Source organism: Podarcis muralis, chromosome 3 (assembly GCF_964188315.1).
Source record: "Podarcis muralis chromosome 3, rPodMur119.hap1.1, whole genome shotgun sequence".
Classification (NCBI taxonomy): Eukaryota; Metazoa; Chordata; class Lepidosauria; order Squamata; family Lacertidae; genus Podarcis; species Podarcis muralis.
In genome coordinates, this window is record NC_135657.1 from 95,008,872 (window position 1) to 95,029,517 (window position 20,646).

Genomic DNA, 20,646 nt, shown 5'->3' on the forward strand with positions numbered 1-20,646 from the left:
ATAACTAATTATTTGCCACAATATTGCTAGGTATTATTATAAGAAATGTATATATTGTTTATGCCTCCAGCTATTCCCACTGACACACACCCATAAGAGATCTAGAACACAGATTCATCAGTGGAGTTTTCAAGCATTCTGCTTACTAGCCACAGTGCCACAAAACATCTTTATAACCTTTGTATCAATAACACTTGAAACAGAGAAATTGCAATTGCTTTAAAATAAATATCAGCACAAATTATTATTACAATGCTCATAAAAATCTTTGGAACACAACTCCCTCTAAAGTGAAAAAAATCTAGGCAAGTATGCTGCAGCTGCAGAATTTTTTTAAAAATTATTTGTTCATAATATGCTTTTCGGGCTAGAACAAGGGCAAAGTATCTTCTTCCCCAACATGACAGTAAAGACAATGGCCTTCCGTTTGCATTACAAATCTCAGCTTTTGGTTTTAAATAGATCATGCTTGCAGGACTAATCCTGAAAATACAAAGGCAATGCACCTGGAAGGATCTTAAACAACCAGTGGTCAGAATCAGGGCACCTATAAGTTGGGAACAAGCAATTTCAACTAGTTAAGACTGTTAGATAGGCTCTGTTCCTTAACACTGCAGTTGTGTGTACTCTGTTGATGCAAGTTACGTGCAAAGCCAAATGCATACATTAGCTGCAGGCCTCCAGTTTGTGTTACATTTCCATGAAGATTCTTGTAGTGGAACAAATTACCCACTCCTGCTTTAAAGTGCACATTCAGGAAGTGACAGCAAATAAAAATAGCGCTGAAGGATGGCTTTCTTCACCCGTTTGTAAAATCGAACCCACAATTTTGCTGGACTGAAAGGGAAATGTACCTGCAGAGAGTCTGTTGTATGACTTGTGGGCAAGCCATTTTTGCCATAGCCTTGACCGTGGGCAGTCAGAAGCCGTCCGCATAAGTCAACGGCTGCTCTCCAGTTTTTGCTGCTCTGGGTGGGAGGGGAAAAAAAAGAAGAATAGGCTAAGTAACAAATAAATTCAGCTGCTAAAAAGTTGGAGCTGCTTATTTTGCTTGAAGCAGCTCCAGCTAACCATTAGTAATAATGACAAGGTCAGTAAAGTTAGCCAGTAGGAAGTGGGATGTCATTTGTCAAAACTGCTTGTATAATTAGGCAAAAAGCGAAGCCAGGCATGACTCACAATTTACAATTAGAAGATTGCTAGTGTAAAAGGATACACAATTTATTATGACAGGCCAGATACTGTTCCATTCAGAAGCAGTGGTCAGGCTCCATCTGAAATGTGCAACGTTCCTCCCCACCTTCCTAAGTTTCATACCTATTCTATCCAGATAAAACTGCTATTTTATTCTCTTTCTAGGATCCAATTACGTTCCTATTAGTTTTGAATCGATGGCTTCATGAAGGTCATCAATATGATTCCCTTGAAAAGTACAGCTTGGTCAAAATGAAATATTTTAGTGAATATCAACAGCTGAGATTTGAAACGTCTAGTCGTTCACCCAGATATAGCACCAAATGAAATACAGTGGTACCTCGGTTACATACGCTTCAGGTTACACACTCTGCTAACCCAGAAATAGTGCTTCAGGTTAAGAACTTTGCTTCAGGATAAGAACAGAAATCGGGCTCCGGCGGTGCGGCAGCAGCAGGAGGCCCCATTAGCTAAAGTGGTGCTTCAGGTTAAGAACACTTTCAGGTTAAGAACGGACCTCCGGAATGAATTAAATACTTAACCTGAGGTACCACTGTATGGGGGAATTTTCAGAACAAAACAGAGAGAGAGAGAACCCAAAAAATCATGGAAGTGTACTTCTTTCTATGGGCATTTGCTAGATATTTGTCCGCAGCCCATACATTTTTTATTTAAAAGTGTTTAGTCCTCAAGAAACAGACAGATTTTTCAGAAGCCACAGCTATGTGTACCCCAGGCTCACAAATGTGTCAAGCCTCAGAGGAATTCCCTCGGGGGGAAACAACTTATGCCTGTTCAGTTCAAAAGCTAAGATAAAGAATGGCTGTTGCTTCTTGTCAGAGCTAAGAAAAGAGAGAGAATTGTTCGTGTGTGTCCAATACAGCCAGTAAAGAGTGGAATCAAGGACAGTAACTGGGTCGAACTCCTACGACACCACTGAGTAATTCCCTGAAAGTGGCAGTAGTCAGTGACATAAATCAAAAGGAACATCATGAACAGGAGCTTCTCTTTGCCAAACTATTTTCTCCTTGAGTGTAGAAAAGGATACTAAACAGAAGTCCCTCCACCAAGTAAGTGTTACCTCTCCAGTCCACTCTAATCCTATTCTTTACAAATATCCCTGTGGCACAATCCATTTGGAGGGGAAGCAGAAGACTCACGTCACTTATTTATTGATTCATGAAGATGGGAAGATATACAGTGGTGCCTTGCAAGACGAAATTAATTCGTTCTGCGAGTTTTTTCGTCTTGCGAATTTTTCATCTTGCGAAGCACCACTGTACAGCAACATGAGTTGCTATGAGTTAACACCGCAAACTTGCAAGACGTTTTCGTCTTGCGAAGCAAGCCCATAGGGAAATTCGTCTTGCGAAGCAACTCAAAAAACCAAAAACCCTTTCGTCAAGCGAGTTTTTCGTCTTGCGAGGCATTCGTCTTGCGAGGTACCACTGTATCTGTGGTCAAAGAGGACAACTGCTCTTCTGTTGTGTGTTGTGTCCCACTTAAAATCTGACCTAAAATCTGGCGTCTACACGATAGATGATGATGGTGATGATTATCCAAAATGTGTATTTATTTATTTAAAAGATGTGTGGGTCACTTTTTAGGACAAGGTTCTCTCCAAGCAGCTTACAAACATATAACAATGAAAATCAGATCTCCTATAATTAATATGTCATACCCATTAAAATCAATGTACATGACTCATTCAAGACCCATTAATTTCAATAGGTTTTCTCCAAATATACATCCATCCATGCCTCATTTGATTTGTATGCTGCCTTTCTGTGGTTAAAACCATGTTCAAATACATAATTGCAAACGTAAGGAAAGTAAGGTAAAGGTAAAGGGACCCCTGACCATTAGGTCCAGTTGTGACCAACTCTGGGGTTGCGGCGCTCATCTCGCTTTATTGGCCGAGGGAGCCTGCGTACAGCTTCCGGGTCATGTGGCCAGCATGACTGGCAAACCAGAGCAGCGCACGGAAACGCCGTTTACCTTCCCACCAGAGCGGTACCTATTTATCTACTTGCACTTTGAGGTGCTTTCAAACTGCTAGGTTGACAGGAACAGGGACTGAGCAATGGGAGCTCACCCCATCATGGGAATTTGAACCGCCGACCTTCTGATCAGCAAGTCCTAGGCTCTGTGGTTTAACCAATTTCCACATAAATCTTCCACACTAAGATCTAAAATAAATAATAACAGCAAAAAACACCCCAGCCTAAACAAAACTTCCTAAACAATATACCAGCCCAAGAGTCTGTTCAGCAGCCTTAGCTTTTGTAGCTGGACTCAGTCAGGGACCTGCTCTCTCAGGCCAGGGAACACTATTCCAATGGAGACTACTCATGCAAATTGGGAGTCAGCCTCAGGAAACCACAAACACTCCCTTTACTTGGCTGGCTTCAGAAATCCAAACCATAGATCACGGCTATTACTGGGCTCACCGTATGAACTGTGACACACTGTTATCTATAAAGCAAACCAATAATTTATTTTCATATGTGCTGCAAGGAAGAGGAGTGGGTGAGAAGAGCAAGAACAATCCCTTAAATGATTAAGAACATTCCTTAAATTTTGAACTACAGAAGAGAAGTACTTAGTGATGCTAAGTATTTTATTTCAGATGCTGCCATACCTGAATAATTCTGAGGAAGCTTTTAAGGGGCCAAAAGTCAACACTACACTACACTGATTACTGCTTCTTCTACAATAGATGTAGAATCCAGTATTATTATTACTATTTTTTTTAAAAAGAGAATATGTGAAGATAGCTATGTTTCATGTAACTGTGATATTTTGAAAATGTACACCTAGTAACTGTATCACAATCAGATCTATTCATCAAATAATTCCTTTTGGATTGCTCTTTGTGGGTAAAGTCCAATTTCTGCTGAGTTTGCTGGCTTACTATGGTGGAAGAAGAATACCATGCTATTCATTTGTTAAGAATATAGTGTCATGACATTTATTAAAGGTTATTGGGCTACTAGTGCATTGGCTGCCTAATGAACTTTCGAGAGAAGGTGAAAGATGCTAATGGAAAAGCAATTGGGAAAAGAGGTTCAACATGTTCAAACTTGGGAAGACAGAATATAGTCCCAAATTATCTGGCTACAATAGTAAGTTTGGAATGCTTGATTAACACGAAGTATATGGTATCTTCAACTAGTTAACAAGTGTGTGGGTAAGGGAACAGATCTTGATTTAGACATTGTGCCATGAGGTACTAACACCAGTGTGCTGTGATTTTGATTGCTAGAGAGTATTGCAGGATAATGGCCTAGATCCAAAAAAACTGAGCAACTAGTTCTGCATAGGGGTAGCTTTGGATGTAGACTTGAACAAGCAAGGAATTCAATTTTTTTAAAAAAAGGTGTTAATTGTGCTATGGTTCCCATTTATCTCCAGCATGGAAATCTTCCAAACCTTTGATGACATTCTAACCAAATGCAAATACACATTTTTCCCCTCACGCAATGATTTGGCTATCTAAATTACACATCCAAACTCTTCCAGTAGCTGAGGAGCTTCTCCCTAGGCTGTTTTACTCTAACTGATCCACAAGCTTGCTTGTAAAATATACTGAGGATTGCAGTTTAGTAGCTTTCTTTTCCCCCGAGTTAATCTTCTTGCTGTATTATTAGCAGTGTTCTTTCTTTTTGCTGCCTGAACATCTAAACTTCATTTCACAGTACCGAAGCTGAGAGAATAGCCGTTTGCCTAAGACTAGCTAAGGATTCCATGGCTAATGTGAAATGGGAACCAGGGTCTTCTTGGTTCACAGCTCTTAGCCACTATAGTACACAAAGAGATATACTATCCCTTCTTTGTATCAGTTGCTCAGGTACAGACACAGAGCATCCTGCATTTTAATGGGATCATAGCCAGAGGACACAGAACAGCAGGAATGGACACCATCTGTTCTTTGATGTATGACAGATGTACGTATGCAATGAAGGTCACACAGTTCAGGTGATACAGCAGAATAATGGACCAACCATAATAAATAAATGGATGTCTGATTTCCAATATAAATTCAATTTTTTTTTATTACTGTTATTAAATTTCTGATGACCATCTGTTTACTTCTCTGGAAAGGACTACTGAAGATTACTCATCTAACCCCCAAGAGAAATCAAGATTAAGAAACTTAACTTTCTGGCATTTTGTTTTTTTTACATTAGACACAAGACTACTGAGAGTCCTATTCACTGGGCTATAGACAACCACAGGCTACTCAATAGCCCTAGGACAATGTCTCCTGAAAAACTTAAGGCATTGTTCAGGTTGAAGAAACACTTGTCCATACATCCTGCTTTAGGAAGAGTTATATGACAGATCCTTAGACCTACTGATTCCATGCGTAAAGGAAAAAGAAACCTAGCAGTTTCAAACTTTCTATTTTCAGAGAAGCATTTCCATGTTGACTGTCTCCCACTATACACATAGGTTTTAGGGTGTACACCCAAACTTCCGCAGCTGCATGTTGCAGTGATAGATGCAAATGAATGGGCATGTGGGGTTGTTGCTTTTTAAGAACATTTGCCAGCCATGACTGGTTTACCTATTAGGGAACCCTAAATAATATTCTTGAGAAACCCCAGACCTCTCAAAGAGCACAGTATGAAAGTTACGGGCATAACCCATCTCAGTTTTTTTCTAAATCAACTGAAGAACCATTAGTTGTAGCCATAACTCCTTGACCAGTTTTTTTTTTTTTTAAAAAATACAATTTAAACTGGGATGTTTGAAGTAAAACTTCTCTGGTATAAAACAGTAAATATGTACAAGAACTACAGCATATTATATTTGACAACATATGAAAATTCAACATTAAATCAGAAGCACAACTAACAGAATGTGTATGATTTTTTCCAAACGGAGTCTCAAAAGGGAGTCATTAACTCTACATGCGACACCATTAAAATGATTAAAATGTCCTCCTCCATTTGCTATGACATTCTTCTCGATTGTAAATTACTCTGGTAGAACACTCTGACATTACTTAGAGAAACTCACGTCAGTAACCCCTTCTTAGGCTAAAGTTTGTTTGAAGTTATTACGAGCATAAAGCTCATTAATACGCCATTGAAATATTGCAATTAAAAATTTTAAGTCTATTTCTTACATGCTTTCTATACTGAAAACTATCAGTTGCCTGCTGCTACTGTCCCACTTTAATTACAAAAATGCTGCAAGAGCCATTCATTTATGGAATAAATTAAAATGCAAAGTCTTGAAACGTTGGTGCCTAGATCTTTTAGATTTTGTGTGCCAAATTAAGGCTTTCAAAAATGTTTGCTACTTTAAGGCAGCAATTTTGCACAGATGGGTTATTATTTATTTCAAATGCAACTGAATGATGTGCACACATTATATAAGCTCAAAGTGCAACACACGAACGATACAGCTTCTTGAGACATAGGCAATGTCATTTCAAAATCACTGGCAACCAGAAAGTGTTACGAGTACAAAAATAATAATAATAAAAAATCAGTCCTCTTTCCACCTCTGAGTTTAAGACAGAAAATTGAATTTCCGGGCAGCAGATGGTCCCAGGTTTAGTTCTTGGCATCTACAGTTTAAAAGAATACAGTAGCAGGTGATGTGAAAGACCACAGACAGAGACCCTAGAAAGCTGATGCCAGTTGAAGCAGACAATACTGTGCTAGACAAGTAGTCTTCCAGTGCTCCTGCTAAACCTATCACCGCACATACATTATTCGCATCACATGCTCCTCCCTATTGGTGCACGCTTGTGGAAAAGGAGAACTGAATGGTATAGGCTGATCTATAGGTGATGAAACCTTTGGCTCTCAGGCAGCTCTTGAATGTAAATGCAGAAGCCACGAGGATGCTATGGAAGTGCAACTGTTTTGTCTTGCCTCGGTTCATCTTCCAACAACCCTCAGTCACAGGCTGGAACCCAGGAAGCCCCAGATTAAGATCATGTAGTGATTGATGGCAGTATAGTCTAACGACCATAAGGTTCTGTGTGCCATGCATCAAACTGGAAAAAGGAGCAACAGCACCAATGCAGAAAAACAACCAAAGATATTGCAGTGGGACTAAACAGAAGTACAGTCGTACATTGGAAGTCGAACAGAATCTGTTCCGGAAATCCGTTTGACTTCCAAAACGTTCAGAAACCAAAGCACGGCTTCTGATTGGCTGCAGGAAGCTCCTGCAGCCAATCGGAAGCCACGGAAGCTCCGTTGGACGTTTGACTTCCAACAAAAAGTTTGAAAAACAAAACATTCACTTCTGGGTTTCGACTGTTCAGGAGCTGAAACGTTCGGCAACTAAGCTGTTCGAGATCCAAGGTATGACTGTACTGTTACATAGCTTAGGTTTCTGAACAACGTGGTGGTTTTTAGGTTATAGCTGTTGAGTTTTGGAATTCGGTCAGCTCTAGGCTATTCTGTTGGCACAGCTGAATATGAACCGGGACGGATCCAAAGTCCCTGTGAGCAAAATACTACTTTCAGGATGCTCCTGCTGGAGGAAACAGGGGTGGGGATGCAGCAATTTTATCTACCTCTCCGTTTCCTTACAGCCCCCTGAAAAGTTCTGAGTGTTGAGGGACCCTTCAGAAAAGCACACGAGGCGACGCTGGTGGCTATAGGGGGAAGGTGAAAATTGCCTCCCTCCCATCAGTAAGAACTTCCATTGGACTGATGAATAAGTTTAGCTCTTAACCTATGTAGAGAAGAAGCCGAGTGTTCAATATGCACGAAGAAACATTGTTACTTACTATCAGTTGTTTTAAACCCACAAAAGACTGTTCCACAGAGGTGGCATTTAAAACTTGTCTTTTTGCTGCAGACTGCTCACCAAGGAAGCGAAGCATTAAGTCTTTTACTGCATCACCCTAATTGGGGGGAAAATACAAAGTGTTGGGTTTTTTTAATTGAAAGTTCCTCTTAGCCATTAAAACACACACACAAACAAGTGTCTTGCATTAATGCAGTGCTATGCGCTTGAGATTTTTCAGCATACAACAAGGTGCTTTGTATATTTCTACTTATATGCCTTGAACTACTCTGCACAACAGTGGCCTTGAGCCTGAGACTATTGTACTTATTCCCGTGACATGAAAAATCAGTATGTTGAAGACAGCTATAATCTCCTATTGCATGGAAAGGAGAGTATTTGGCATCTCTTTACTCTCAAAAGCAGCTGTATGCCACATTGGCTTTAAGATGTGCACTGAAGTCCCATTTATTTCTGTGGGGTTACTGCTGCTTGTTTGACAATAGGCTGATTTCACTGAAGGAAGCAGCTGCTACATGCCTGCTAGATGCTTACCCTTTGTGGCTCGTAACAACAACAAGTGTTCAATGCATCTTTAGAAACAGTATGTGTTCTCCATCCCTTAAAGAAGACAACAGCAAGACCTGTGTTTGTGTGTGTGGCTAGACCCCGGTACCTCAACAGGTTCCTAATGTGCCTTTCAAGGTAATTGAGTGGGTAGCGGCTGGACAGCTCCAGAAACTCCTGAATGAAGCTAACTATCTAGATACATTTCATCCTGGTTGGGGAACAGAAACTATCTTGGTTGCCCTCACAGTATCCAGGTAAGATTGCCAGATAGGGCCAAAAGCTATACTGCTACTAAATTCTGCTGGTGGAATGGTGAGGCTCTTAACTACGATTTATCATTATTTAGAGCTCCATTTTCTTTCTTTTCCTTAATACAAAAACTATGCCAGGTTAAAGAGATGCCAGATTTTCTGTTAATGGACTGAACAGAGATCTCGCATGGTTGTTTCTTCCATCTACTAGATCAGTGTTCCCCAACCTTGGGGAACACTAATAATTAAGATGCCCCAACCTGAATGTATTCCATTGTACTATTCATCCATTCATCAAACTTCTTTCAGCAAAATCTAAATCTGGCAACCATCTTGAGACTGATCTCATCCCCCCTCCCTCACCATAAACTGTTGTGGCAGCACACCCCAGTAGACATGGATACAAGCTTCAAACTATGTAAAGGACAGTTTCAACAAAACCCATTGAAATCTCTAGAAATATCAGAAGATAACTGTACATTTCTGCTAATAATATAACTTACATTGTTAATAATAACTGACTGGATTCAGACCTACTTCATTTAAGCAAAGTGGTAGATTCATGTGCTTTCAGACTATGGGTTGTATCCAATGCTCGTTGTATTGAGAGTAGACCCACTGAAATTAACAAACATGACTAACATAGGGCCCTTAATTTCAATGGTTCTGCTCTCAGTAGGACTAGCACTGATCCCAGCGCTCAAGGGCTCAGGACTTGGGCCCACTGTTACATCTGAAACTTATCCCCTTATGAGAAAGTATGAAGCCTATATATCTATATCTATATATAGCCTTATTGTATGCATACCCTCTCCCAACCCGAATGCTCACCTCCAGAATACTATGAAGGTTTAGGAGTTTAAGCTGGCCAACTCCTTTGCTCTTCCCAACTGACACTTTCAACATCCCATAGCTCAGTGGTGCTTATTACTAAGACACACAAATCTGCCTGCCTTTTGGTTCTTTTAGACCTTTCCCATACCAAAAACCTCATAGATCCCAATTCTCCAGCCCCTCCACTATCAGATGTATGGAAGAACACACATCCCAAATTTTTACCTTCCACCCTGGCCAACAGAAGCCTCTTCACTGCCTCCTATTAGATTAAATCAGGAGTTGGCAATCTAAGGCCCATGAGCCACCGCTAAAACGGCACAGTGCGGTGCAGGGACTCACTTTCGCGGCACTGGAATCCTGTCTGTACATGCACAGACACCGAAAATCGCATCTGTGCAGACTCAGACGCTGGAAATTGTGTGTGCGATCCAGCCCACGGAGGGATCTCCGCTGGAGTGAACCAACCCAGGCAAGGTAAACCTTGCCGACCCCTAGGTTAAATCATGTTTATAACCATCTGCCTTTTTTCTCTCTCTCTTTATCTGCTCTTATCTGATTTCATTGTGCTATTTGTTATTATGCTGAGCAGACTGCTTATATTATACTGTGGCCTGGTGCATTTTTATGAAAAGGTGGGATATAAATGTCACAAATGAAAAACTTGACCTGAAAAACGTACATGCTACCTAGCTTATTATTAGCCACACAGTATTCAAAGAAGTAAGACACAATGGAACACGCTTACCTGAATGTTGTCAAACTTTAATCCAGGCATTGTGAGATTTTCCTTGTCTATGAAAACATTACTGTACTGCTGAGTTGCTACTGAGATCAACACATTCCTAGTTGCATCACTAGGAAGCCAAGCATCGTTTCTCCTGTCTACCTCACTCATATTCAGCACAGATGCAAAAGGATCGTCGCCACCTTGAAAAACAGCTTGGATCTGGGAAAATGGCTTTGGAGACTGTGAAATTTCTGGAGAAGATGCAGACCTCCCAGCTTCAGACCGTCCATTTTTAACAGAGTATTTGTGGCTGGCAGAGTCATGGAACTCCCCAGCTGTTACAAGAGAAGACATTTGCTCTGGTACAGAAGAGCTCGCATTAGGGTTACTGACAGAAATAAAAGAGGATGTGGTAAATGAATCGAAAAAATCAGAAGCTAGAGTATTAGTATTAATGGCTTCGCCAAAAAACTTGCTTAGGCTGGGACTAGGCTGAACCACCTGCGGAAGAGTTTTTATGGGAGTCTCGCTTATACCACCTAAGCTAGGCGACTTCACCATCTGAGGCTCAAAGCCATCATGCAGGAACTGCTGCTGACCATTCATGCGACTTCCCTGGCTGAAAATCGTACACACAGGGATAGGCTCAGGGTTGACAGGTGATTTGTCGGCAAGTGGGGAAGATATCTGCTCCTCAGATTTGCATTCATCAATACTGTTTGATGCAGAGTTCAGCAGCTCATCACTTTCCACTTTCAATTCATTTTCTGCTGATTCCTGAACCAACTCTTCTTTCAAAGGAGGTTGATCGCCAATTCCACTATCAGAAATAACTTTAGGAGCACCTTCAAGTTCAGTTTTACTCTCTTTGCTAATTGCCTTTTCCTCCAGCTCTTCTTCTGGTGCATGAATGTCCTTTGTGTCCATTTGTTTTACAATTTCTTGAAGACAACCAAGATCACCAGCATCATCTTCACTATTATTTGGAGAATCTGATATAACAACACTCTCCATCATCTGCTCATTAAGTTTATCTATGAAGTTACTAGAATCTTCTGAGATGGTCTCATTTTCTTCGGACTCAAACTCATCTCCACCAAGATCAATTGTTTCTTCATGAAACATAAGTTCTTCGTGACCTGGGAGCTGGATAGCACAGCCACCTTCTGCCGCACTTGAACCTCTTATCTTGGCATCCTCAACATCACCTTCTTTGTTTTCCATAATTGCTCTGGATAAAAAATTACAAGTGAATGTGACTGCTGGTGACCAATTCTGAAACTTAAGATGATTTATGCATAAAGTGGAAACCTGATGGAAACATCAGGTTCTACGTACCCATTTGAATAATTAAGATGGCCAGTACTTCAAATGCAAAAAGCTCCAAATAAAAGAAGTTAACTCTACAGCAGAGAGAGAGAGTTCTCACTTCCAAGAGACTGTGATCTACTCACACAATTAAAAACTCGCAGTGATCTGGGGGGTTCAGGTCAAAGTTGTTGAGCTTTGTTTTAGGGACAAAGGCCCCGGTTTTGGGGTGTTCAGCTCGAAGTTGTTGAGCTAAACTAGGAACAGGGCAAAGGAAAAAATAAAAACAACCACTCACCAAGGGATTACTTATGAAACAGTCAGCCTTGCAGCGGGAGCTCTGTCTTTCGTTCTAACAATCTAGAGGGCGGGGAAAGGGGGCGAGGCCTATGAATGGAAAGAAACCCTACTCTACTGTAGAGTTAAGAACAGAAATAGTATCAAGCAAAGAGTATCACTCAAACAGTGTAACAAAAATGATTTGGATACTGCCCCCCACTCGCTTTTTCTATTGGTGCAGTTTCTGTTTCTTCATCAACCTGTCCATCAGCACAGGTGCTGAATAGAGGTTCAACTCCTTCTTCTAAGTGAAAAGTCTGTTAATACACAGAGACAAGAAAAGAAAGCTGAAACATTAAATCATGGGTAGGCAAACTAAGGCCTGGAGGCTGGATCCAGCCCAATCTCCTTCTAAATCTGGCCTGAGGATGGTCCGGGAATCTGTGTGTTTTTACATGAGTAGAATGTGTCCTTTTATTTAAAATGCATCTCTGGGTTATTTGTGGGGCCTGCCTGGTGTTTTTACATGAGTAGAATGTGTGCTTTTATTTAAAATGTATCTCTGGGTTATTTGTGGGGCATAGGAATTTGTTCATATTTCCTCCCCCCAATATAGTCCGGCCCCCACAAGGTCTGAGGGACAGTGGACCGGCCCCCTGCTGGAAAAGTTTGCTGACCCCTAAATGTACACATAGAAGATTCAGGGCTACTCCGTGTCCAACAAGGTATAGCAATGAACCAAATGCAGGAGCAGCTAAGATTTCCCCCTTTTTAGATGACAAAACAGATGCAGAAACAGATGCTGTAGAAACAGATGGCAAAGCACTAAGTAGCCACTCCCAGACAGTCCCGCAGCCTAGGTGACCACTTTGAGAAAAGAATGCTGGACTAAAAGGGCCATTGGCCTGATCCAGCAGGCTCTTCTTAGGCCCTTTTGTTCTTCACTGAATCTCCTCAATATCGACTTAATCTTCCTCATTCCCACAGCTGCCTAATAGCTCTTAGTGCATGCGTTTAGCCTCAAACATGGAGCTACTCCTGGCAGCTGAGTCTACTAAGGTTTGTACTACGAAGCGAAAGCACCAGGGATGAATTTCTGCTCAGTCAACTTAGGTCTCTTATGATCACTTTGTTTCCTAGGGTAATATGAGCAAACAAAGCTACTTTATATTAAGTCTAACTGTTGGCCTACTTAGCCCTTGATGGTCCCTCTCCAGATGGCTTCAAAGACATAACCAGTTGATTGTTATTTCTAAGGCCTGCTCTCCCCATCCTTCTTCCTAGAGTCCCATCTTTTCATTGGATGGGAGAGGCAAAAGTGCCAAGAGGGCAAAGTCACTGAACTCAAGGAGTTGCCTGGCTGAAGGGGCCTGTAACTTGGCAGACCCCTCCATGGACATGGCTCACAGAGGGATTTGCCTGCAGAATAAATGGAAAAACAAGGGAGGGGCCGTGGGGCTTAGGAATCAGCCTTTGTCCCCTAGCCCCAATATGATTTATCACAAGTCTCCATTGATAATCCCAGTTTTATAACTAAAAATAGTCCATTGATTGCCAGGTAGTAGGTTTATAACTCAAACCTTTGCAGTTGCCAATCCGTACCATTTAGCAGATGATGTAAAAATGGCATATAAGCAACGCTGAGTCTGTTCTTAGGTTTCAACAGACTAGCTAATGGGTGCAAGAGAGATAAAATATGAATGGGGTGTAAGAGAGAGCTGGCTAGTGGATCCAATCTGGGAAATTCAGGTCTTAGGGTATGTGAATGCTAGCATCTGTTTCTCTCACCCATACCAAGACCTCTGTGTTCAAAAGCTGAAATTCCACTTTAAAAAAAATAAAAGTTCAAATAAGTAATTTTAACATTTGTTAAGATTCATGTGGTAATAATTTTCACATGGTGAGATCAGGTGACAATGCATTTGTCTAAGACAGACTAACAGGAAACAAGATTTCTCCCTATGACTTCATGAAAATACAGACATACCTTTGAGCTCTGCTCTGGCAAGCCTCAGTATCCCAGGACAAGTCACTTGAGATCAGCCTCAGTGTCCCATCTGTAAAACAGCAGCAGGAATTATTTTCCCACTTTACAAATTATGATTAGGAAACCAAGCAAAACGAGGATCTGTTCCCTTTGCTCCATTAAAAAAAAATGCCATACTGTACATGATTAACAAGCCTATCTACAGAGAAATATCACAATGCACGCTACTGTTTAGAATACCACGCAGGGAATACCAAAACCTCCCACAGGTTTACTAGTTGTTCTCACAAAACAAGTTTCTCTACACACCACTTCGGGCTGCAGAGACACGCATCTGGGTTTCACATTTGAGTCCTACTCTGAAAACACACACAAACACAATCTCTGCCCGTATAGAAGACACCAGGGAGGATTCCAACTTCGACTTCTCCCTGACGAGCTAGCTTTCTACATGCAGGGAGGTGTCCCCCCCCCCCCTTATCCTGGGCGTGTAATAAAACATCCCCCGTAAGACCATTCCCACTTCTCCTCCAAGGGGGGCACAGTCACCTCGGGCTTTTCAAGAGCCAACAGGGATGATTGTGGGCGAAGCTGATTTTTTTTCCGGGTTGCTCTTCAAAGAGGACGAGCGAGTAGCACCTCCCCGCGCCCAGAGCGGGCGCCCCTTCCTGCTCCAAGCCTCCAGGGAGGATGGAAGGCCACGGAAAGGACACTCTTTCCCACCCTCCCTTGGCCTCCCCCTCACCTACTTTCCACTGACAGCTGCAAAAGGCGACGCCTCCGAGACGCGGCGGCGAAGATGTGCGTGTGCGTGAGGGGCGGGGGAAGCATAGAAGGAGAGGAACCAACCAATAAGCGTGGTGCGCCTGCGCGGCGACGTCCCCGTCCCCCCTGCTCACCGCCGCCTCACGCACGCCATTCCGGAAGTAAGGACGGAAGCCGACGCGGGACCTGCCCCGTTTTGTTGTGTGTTTCGCCTTTTCCTTCAACACGCGTTTGGATGGGAAGGAGAGGCTAGGCTCCCCATCGCGGCGGCGCCACGTCTTGAGGCCTCTTTTGGACAGCCATGGAGGACGACGCTCCGGTGATCTATGGGCTGGAGTTCCAGGTAATAGGGAAGCACCTGCCGATAGTTACGCTGTTTGTTCCTCGCAGGGGCGGTAAATGAAGCACCGGCGCGCGGGTTGTTTGAGGGAACGTGTGGACGGCGCGCATCCTTAAAGAAGCGTGCTCGAAGCTTTCGCAGGCTTAGCAAAACCAGTCCAGCCAGCTAAACCAGTTGACTGCCCGCAATAAGAAAACGGAACCACGCCTTCCAAATAAATAATCACAATGGGTATTGAGGAGTAACTGTGAAGGGCATAGGAGCCAACTCCTAGATCTCCGGGATCCTTTTGGCCTCCCCCACCCAATAAAATAGGGACGCGGGTGGCGCTGTGGGTTAATGTTTCGATGTTTTAATGTATTTTAATCTTGTTTTTAAGTTGTATTCATTCAACTTGTTTTTATTATTGCTTGTTAGCCGCCCTGAGCCCGGCCTTGGCTGGGGAGGGCGGGGTATAAATAAAATTTATTATTATTATTATTAAACCACAGAGCCTATGACTTGCCGATCAGAAGGTCAGCGGTTCGAATCCCCGTGACGGGGTGAGCTCCCATTGCTCGGTCCCTGCTCCTGCCAACCTAGCAGTTCAAAAGCACGTCAAAGTGCAAGTAGATAAACAGGTACCGCTCCGGCGGGAAGGTAAACGGCGTTTCTGTGCACTGCTCTGGTTCGCCAGAAGCGGCTTAGTCATACTGTACGCTGGCTCCCTCGGCCAATAAAGCGAGATGAGCCCAGCAACCCCAGAGACAGCCACGACTGGACCTAATGGTCAGGGGTCCCTTTACCCAATAAAATACCTGAGGAGGCCACTCCGCCCCAAAGTTGATGGGCATTGCCATTCAAAAATGGTGTCCATGCACCGCAATTTGTGATAAATCATGTGGGGCAGGGCTTACCTTCCCTCCTCATAATATCTTGTTTCAAGTTGGCACCCCTGGTGAAGGGGGGGGGGCGTGCACCAACCTTGCACAGCTTTCCCCAACTTGGGACCCTTTCATGAATTCTGGACTGCAGTTCTCATGATCTCTGGCCATTTGCTGTGCCAACTGGGGATGGTGGGAATTGTAGGCGAAAACATCTGGAGGGTGCCAGGTTGCGGGGGGCGGGGCAGGAGCTGAGATTCTGCCTGTTTCTGGTTGATTCTGCTTGAATTTCTCAGCTCGAGAGCGGATTCTGTTCTAGAAAATTGCCTTTCAACTTGAAGTTAATTTTGAGTGTTCTGTCGACGTTGCAGGGGAGAGGCGGTGATGGTGTTGGTGTTCTTTTTCTCGTTTGTTGCTTTTCAGAATGTGGTGCGGATCCAGGATTACATAACGTGGACTAGTTATCTTTTAAACTGCATACTACAGATCACCCTTCCAGAGTATGTGCATGGAAGTATTTCACATTTGTGGAGAATCTTCAGATTGATTATTAGTATTATATTTCTTACCTGTCCTGGGGGTGCAGGTCAGGTCACAGCAAATAGATCACACTCGGGAAAATAGGGTGTTTTCAAGAAGATATATTCCATTTCTTGAATGTTCACATTTGATTAAATGGGTTCCATACTGTTATAAAAATGATTGATTTGAAATTGTTTTGTACTGGGTTAGGGAACTGGATCCGGCCAGCATGCTGGTTCTTGGGTTCCCCCAATCCTGGTGAACCACTTTGACAGGTGGGCAGGCCTTTGCCCACCTGTCAATTACTTGATGTCACTGTGCTATTAGTATTAACTTTGTAGGATGACAAGCCACACTGCAAAATAAAGTCCAACACATGTTAGCTGTTAGGTGGTAACTTCAGGCCTGCCTTCTGCAGGGATTGGCTCCACGATTTGAGTTTTCTGCAGTTGATCCAGCAGACTTGCTCTCATCCCCAGCCAGCTGATTCAGGATAGCAAACTTCCCTTCCAGCACACCATCTGCAGAGAACTTTGAATCTCCTGATTGTGCATTGGCAACCTTTAGTTTACTTGTCCCAGAACTCATGTCACGTGATGCTGGGTGTGGGCAAATGGATGTGGCTTGGGAAAAACAGCTGTGTGGGCCAAATTGAGAACTGTGCTAGACCTAATTAGGGTTGTGGGCTTGAGGTTCCTCACTCCTGGTTTAATGAGTGTTCCTTTAAACCATGGGCGCAGCACCTACGCATGGAAGAACTAGATAAAGCTCATTGAGGTCCTGTTCTTTGCTCTCCTCCATCGGTGGTCATGTACATGCAGAGCATGATAGGGCATTGAGACAATGGAGGGGAAGGTCTGTGTTGACCTGAATTCTCCTCCTCTCCATATCACACAAGTTACTGTAGGTTAGATTACTGTAATGTAGTCTGCATGGGACTGCTTTTGAAGACTATTTGGAAACCACAGTTAGCTTAGACTTCAGTTGCAATGTATCTGATGGGATTTGTACATGACACTAACCTTGGTTTAGCATTATAAGGGCAAGCATGTACAAACCTTGAGCCTCTTCCTTCTCCTTTGATATGGCAGGAAGGAAGAGATGAGAAAAATGAAATAGGAGCCCTACTAGATCAAGTCAGTAGCCAATCTAGTCCAGCCTCCTGTTCTTATAGCGGTCTGTCAGATGTTCTTGGGAAGTCCAAAAGCAGGACCTGAACACAAGAACGCTCTACCATTCTGTTGCTTTCAGCAACTGGAACTTCCTGTTTCTCCTTTTGGTTAACCATAGTTAAGGATTCAGTTAATTTAGTCTTGGCTTGTTTTGGTAAGTAAAGGTAAAGGTACCCCTGCCCGTACGGGCCAGTCCTGACAGACTCTAGGGTTGTGCGCCCATCTCACTTAAGAGGCCGGGGGCCAGCTTTCCGGAGACACTTTCCGGGTCACGTGGCCAGCGTGACAAAGCTGCATCTGGCGAGCCAGCGCAGCACACGGAAATGCCGTTTACCTTCCCGCTGGTAAGCGGTCCCTATTTATCTACTTGCACCCGGGGGTGCTTTCGAACTGCTAGGTTGGCAGGCACTGGGACCGAGCAGCGGGAGCGCACCCCGCCGCGGGGATTCGAACCGCCGACCTTTCGATCGGCAAGCCCTAGGCGCTGAGGCTTTTACCCACAGCGCCACCCGCGTCCCCGCTTGTTTTGGTAGACCTTAGTTAAAACTAGCCACAGTTTGCCAACGTGCAGAGTTGCTGCTAACCTGCATTTAGTAAAAAACAGAAGGGTAAGCTACCAAACTCCACCTAGTAGCCATGTTGGGTTGGAAGATTGCAGTGCCCAGGGTGTTTTCTTATAAAGGCATAGTTTAGCAATGCATGTGAATGAGACCACTGGGACTGTGTGCCAGAGTCATATAATAAATGTGCCATCTCTGTTTTATGCATGCATGCAATGCTATCAGTAAAACTCTGTTTCAAACTGGAACCATTGAAAATATTTAACAGGTGGTCCAGTCTGTTTAGCTGCCAAATGTAAGTTATTCAGTAGGTGCCTATTTTTTAATTAACTATTTTAAGCACCAAACAAATCTCGATGTGAAAACGTATAGGTGAGGTGTCTTCGTTTTTTAAAAAAAATTGCTTGCAGTTCCACGGTAAGTGGGTTGTATTCAACTAAGTTTTATTCATAGTAGGCCCACTGAAATACATAAACTTAAGTTAGTCCTGACCATTTAAATTTAAAAGTTAGTGGAATAAAACTGTATGGAATCTGGAAATCTTGGGTTTGATTCAGACTAAATTAATCATGCTTAGTTCCCATTGGAATCAGTAGAATTTGTTAGTCATAAGTAACTTTTTATGTTTATTTCAGTGGAACCTTGGTTTAAGTAACTTAGTTTGGACCCAATCCATTATGTTTTGCTGTAAAACCTTTGAAAATATTAAATTACACAGATGCAACACATTGTGCAGCATATGGGGGTTGTTTCTTGTGCAGGAAATAAGTTTAAAATATAAAGTAAAATATAATATTTTCAGTTACTTGGTCTACAGCTTTCCCCAGTTGCTGTTTCTACAAAAATTTCTACCTTGAACATTTGTCCAGTTGCTCTTGCATTCTGTGCATCTTTTTCATGGATGAGGTGGTTCTCTAAAATTAATTTTGGAAATGTGTCTAACACTAGAAGCATGGCAATTTTACTCATGAGCCTATCACACTTCTATACCAAGCATGCTTTTGGGAAGTTGGGAGAAAATAAATCTATGTAACAAAGAACTTGCATTTTTTTTATTAAAAAAAGTCAAAATACAGATGGACTAAATGTCAAAAACACCGTTCTTGGTAACTGATGCCCTGCATGTTCCAAGATACTAAAATGTGTTTGATATTATTGTATTTTTATCCTCCCCCCCCCCTTAGGCACGAGCTTTAACACCCCAGACCGCAGAAACAGATGCAATACGGTTTCTGGTTGGAACTCAGTCTCTTAAATATGATAATCAGGTAAACTTGTATGAAAGATGTATTAAAATAGAATCGGAAATGTTTTAAAAGTCTTCAGTGGGATAATGATTTTTGCTTGCCAAATTGAAGTTTTAAATGTAGTGCTGTTTTAAAAAATATTGGATGTGATCTTCAACAGTATTTGGTTGTAAAGTTCTGTGTTAGGAATAGAGCTGGGAATGGTGAGGAAAATCTTAATCATTCTAATGTTAAATAATGGTTAAAGGAGGGTCTTTGAGGCTACAGAATGCTCATATAGTTAGTTGGATTCTGTAATCTGCACCTAGGAACAAGCCCCACTGAACTCAATGTGGCTTTCTTCTGAGTAGACCTGTGCTGTAAAAAGCATTCTGATGGAACTTAATTTCTCTGCAGTGAGAAATGACGAATGGAAGAACGTGGTTCATTGATGAACCTGCACAACAGTTTAAAACTTTATGCTTGGTTTCTGAGTCTCAGCCAAGCCTGTTCAGAATCAATGATGAAATAAAACAAGCAAGTTGCTGGAACTGTTTGTTTGCCACCTTTCTAATATGATAAACATGTCTAAAAAGGAAAAACAAGAACTTAGTGAAGCTATATAGTTATTTGAACAGTTTACCTTGGGGCACATCTGTTGGTATAAGGCTGAAAAATATGTTTTGAGAGGCAACAGAAAGACTCCCTTCCTCTTCTCCCACTGCATGCCCCCTGAAATCTGTTGAGGGAGGGTCCCCCAACCCTTTGGATCAGATTTGGGGAGGGCGTAGGGTGCCAAGCATGGGGAAGGAAGGGAATTGCTGTTGCCCTAATGCAAACATTTAGTTCCATACTGCCCAATGTGCTTCTTTTTTGTGATGGTGGGGAAATCAGACCTGCTCACTATTAGGCATATTGGTATATCTTCTCTCTTATAATTAGTAAATGTTGTTGGAGACACGGGACTCTGGTTTTTCCCCATGATAGCTTCTCCCAGAATACCCCATAACAGGCTGTAGATGCCATTATGCGAAGTAATTTCATGGTGTAATTTCACCTGCTCCATTCCACGGCAGGGGAGTGTCTTGATGCGATGTTGTGGGATGAGTGCTATTATACATAGTAGGGAAGAACTTGAGATGGGGATGCCATTTTTGGTAGGATCACGTCTTGGATTATATACCGTATTTTCGCTCCATAAGATGCACCTAGTTTTTAGAGGAGGAAAGGGGGAAAGCCCTGTTTTGTGAGGATCAGCTCAAAGTTGTTGAGCTTACTTTGCAAAG

The 20,646-nt window shown here is 42.5% G+C and overlaps 2 protein-coding genes across 12 annotated transcripts in view; one reads left to right on the forward strand and one right to left on the reverse strand.

Moving 5' to 3' along the window:
- Positions 1–14,755, reverse strand: part of TRAPPC12 (trafficking protein particle complex subunit 12) — a 56,339-nt gene extending 41,584 nt beyond the window's left edge. For 3 of the 9 annotated variants that reach the window (XM_028722454.2, XM_028722447.2, XM_077926362.1), the window contains exons 1-5: positions 14,662–14,755; positions 13,913–13,982; positions 10,357–11,569; positions 7,955–8,071; positions 855–968 (exon numbers count right to left, since the gene is read on the reverse strand). In XM_028722454.2, coding sequence (XP_028578287.2) covers positions 855–968; positions 7,955–8,071; positions 10,357–11,569; positions 13,913–13,982; positions 14,662–14,743 — 1,596 coding nt within the window. In that variant the 5' untranslated portion in view covers positions 14,744–14,755. The other 6 variants (XM_028722452.2, XM_028722450.2, XM_028722449.2 and 3 more) reach the window with 6 other exon arrangements.
- A 77-nt stretch (positions 14,756–14,832) lies between these two features.
- The window catches only part of EIPR1 (EARP complex and GARP complex interacting protein 1), a 57,806-nt gene continuing 51,992 nt past the window's right edge, over positions 14,833–20,646 (forward strand). The window contains exons 1-2 of one of the 3 annotated variants that reach the window (XM_077926363.1): positions 14,833–15,020; positions 19,319–19,402. In XM_077926363.1, the coding sequence (XP_077782489.1) occupies positions 14,979–15,020; positions 19,319–19,402 (126 nt within the window). In that variant the 5' untranslated portion in view covers positions 14,833–14,978. The remainder of the gene's footprint in view (positions 15,021–19,318; positions 19,403–20,646) is intronic. The other 2 variants (XM_077926364.1, XM_028722456.2) reach the window with 2 other exon arrangements.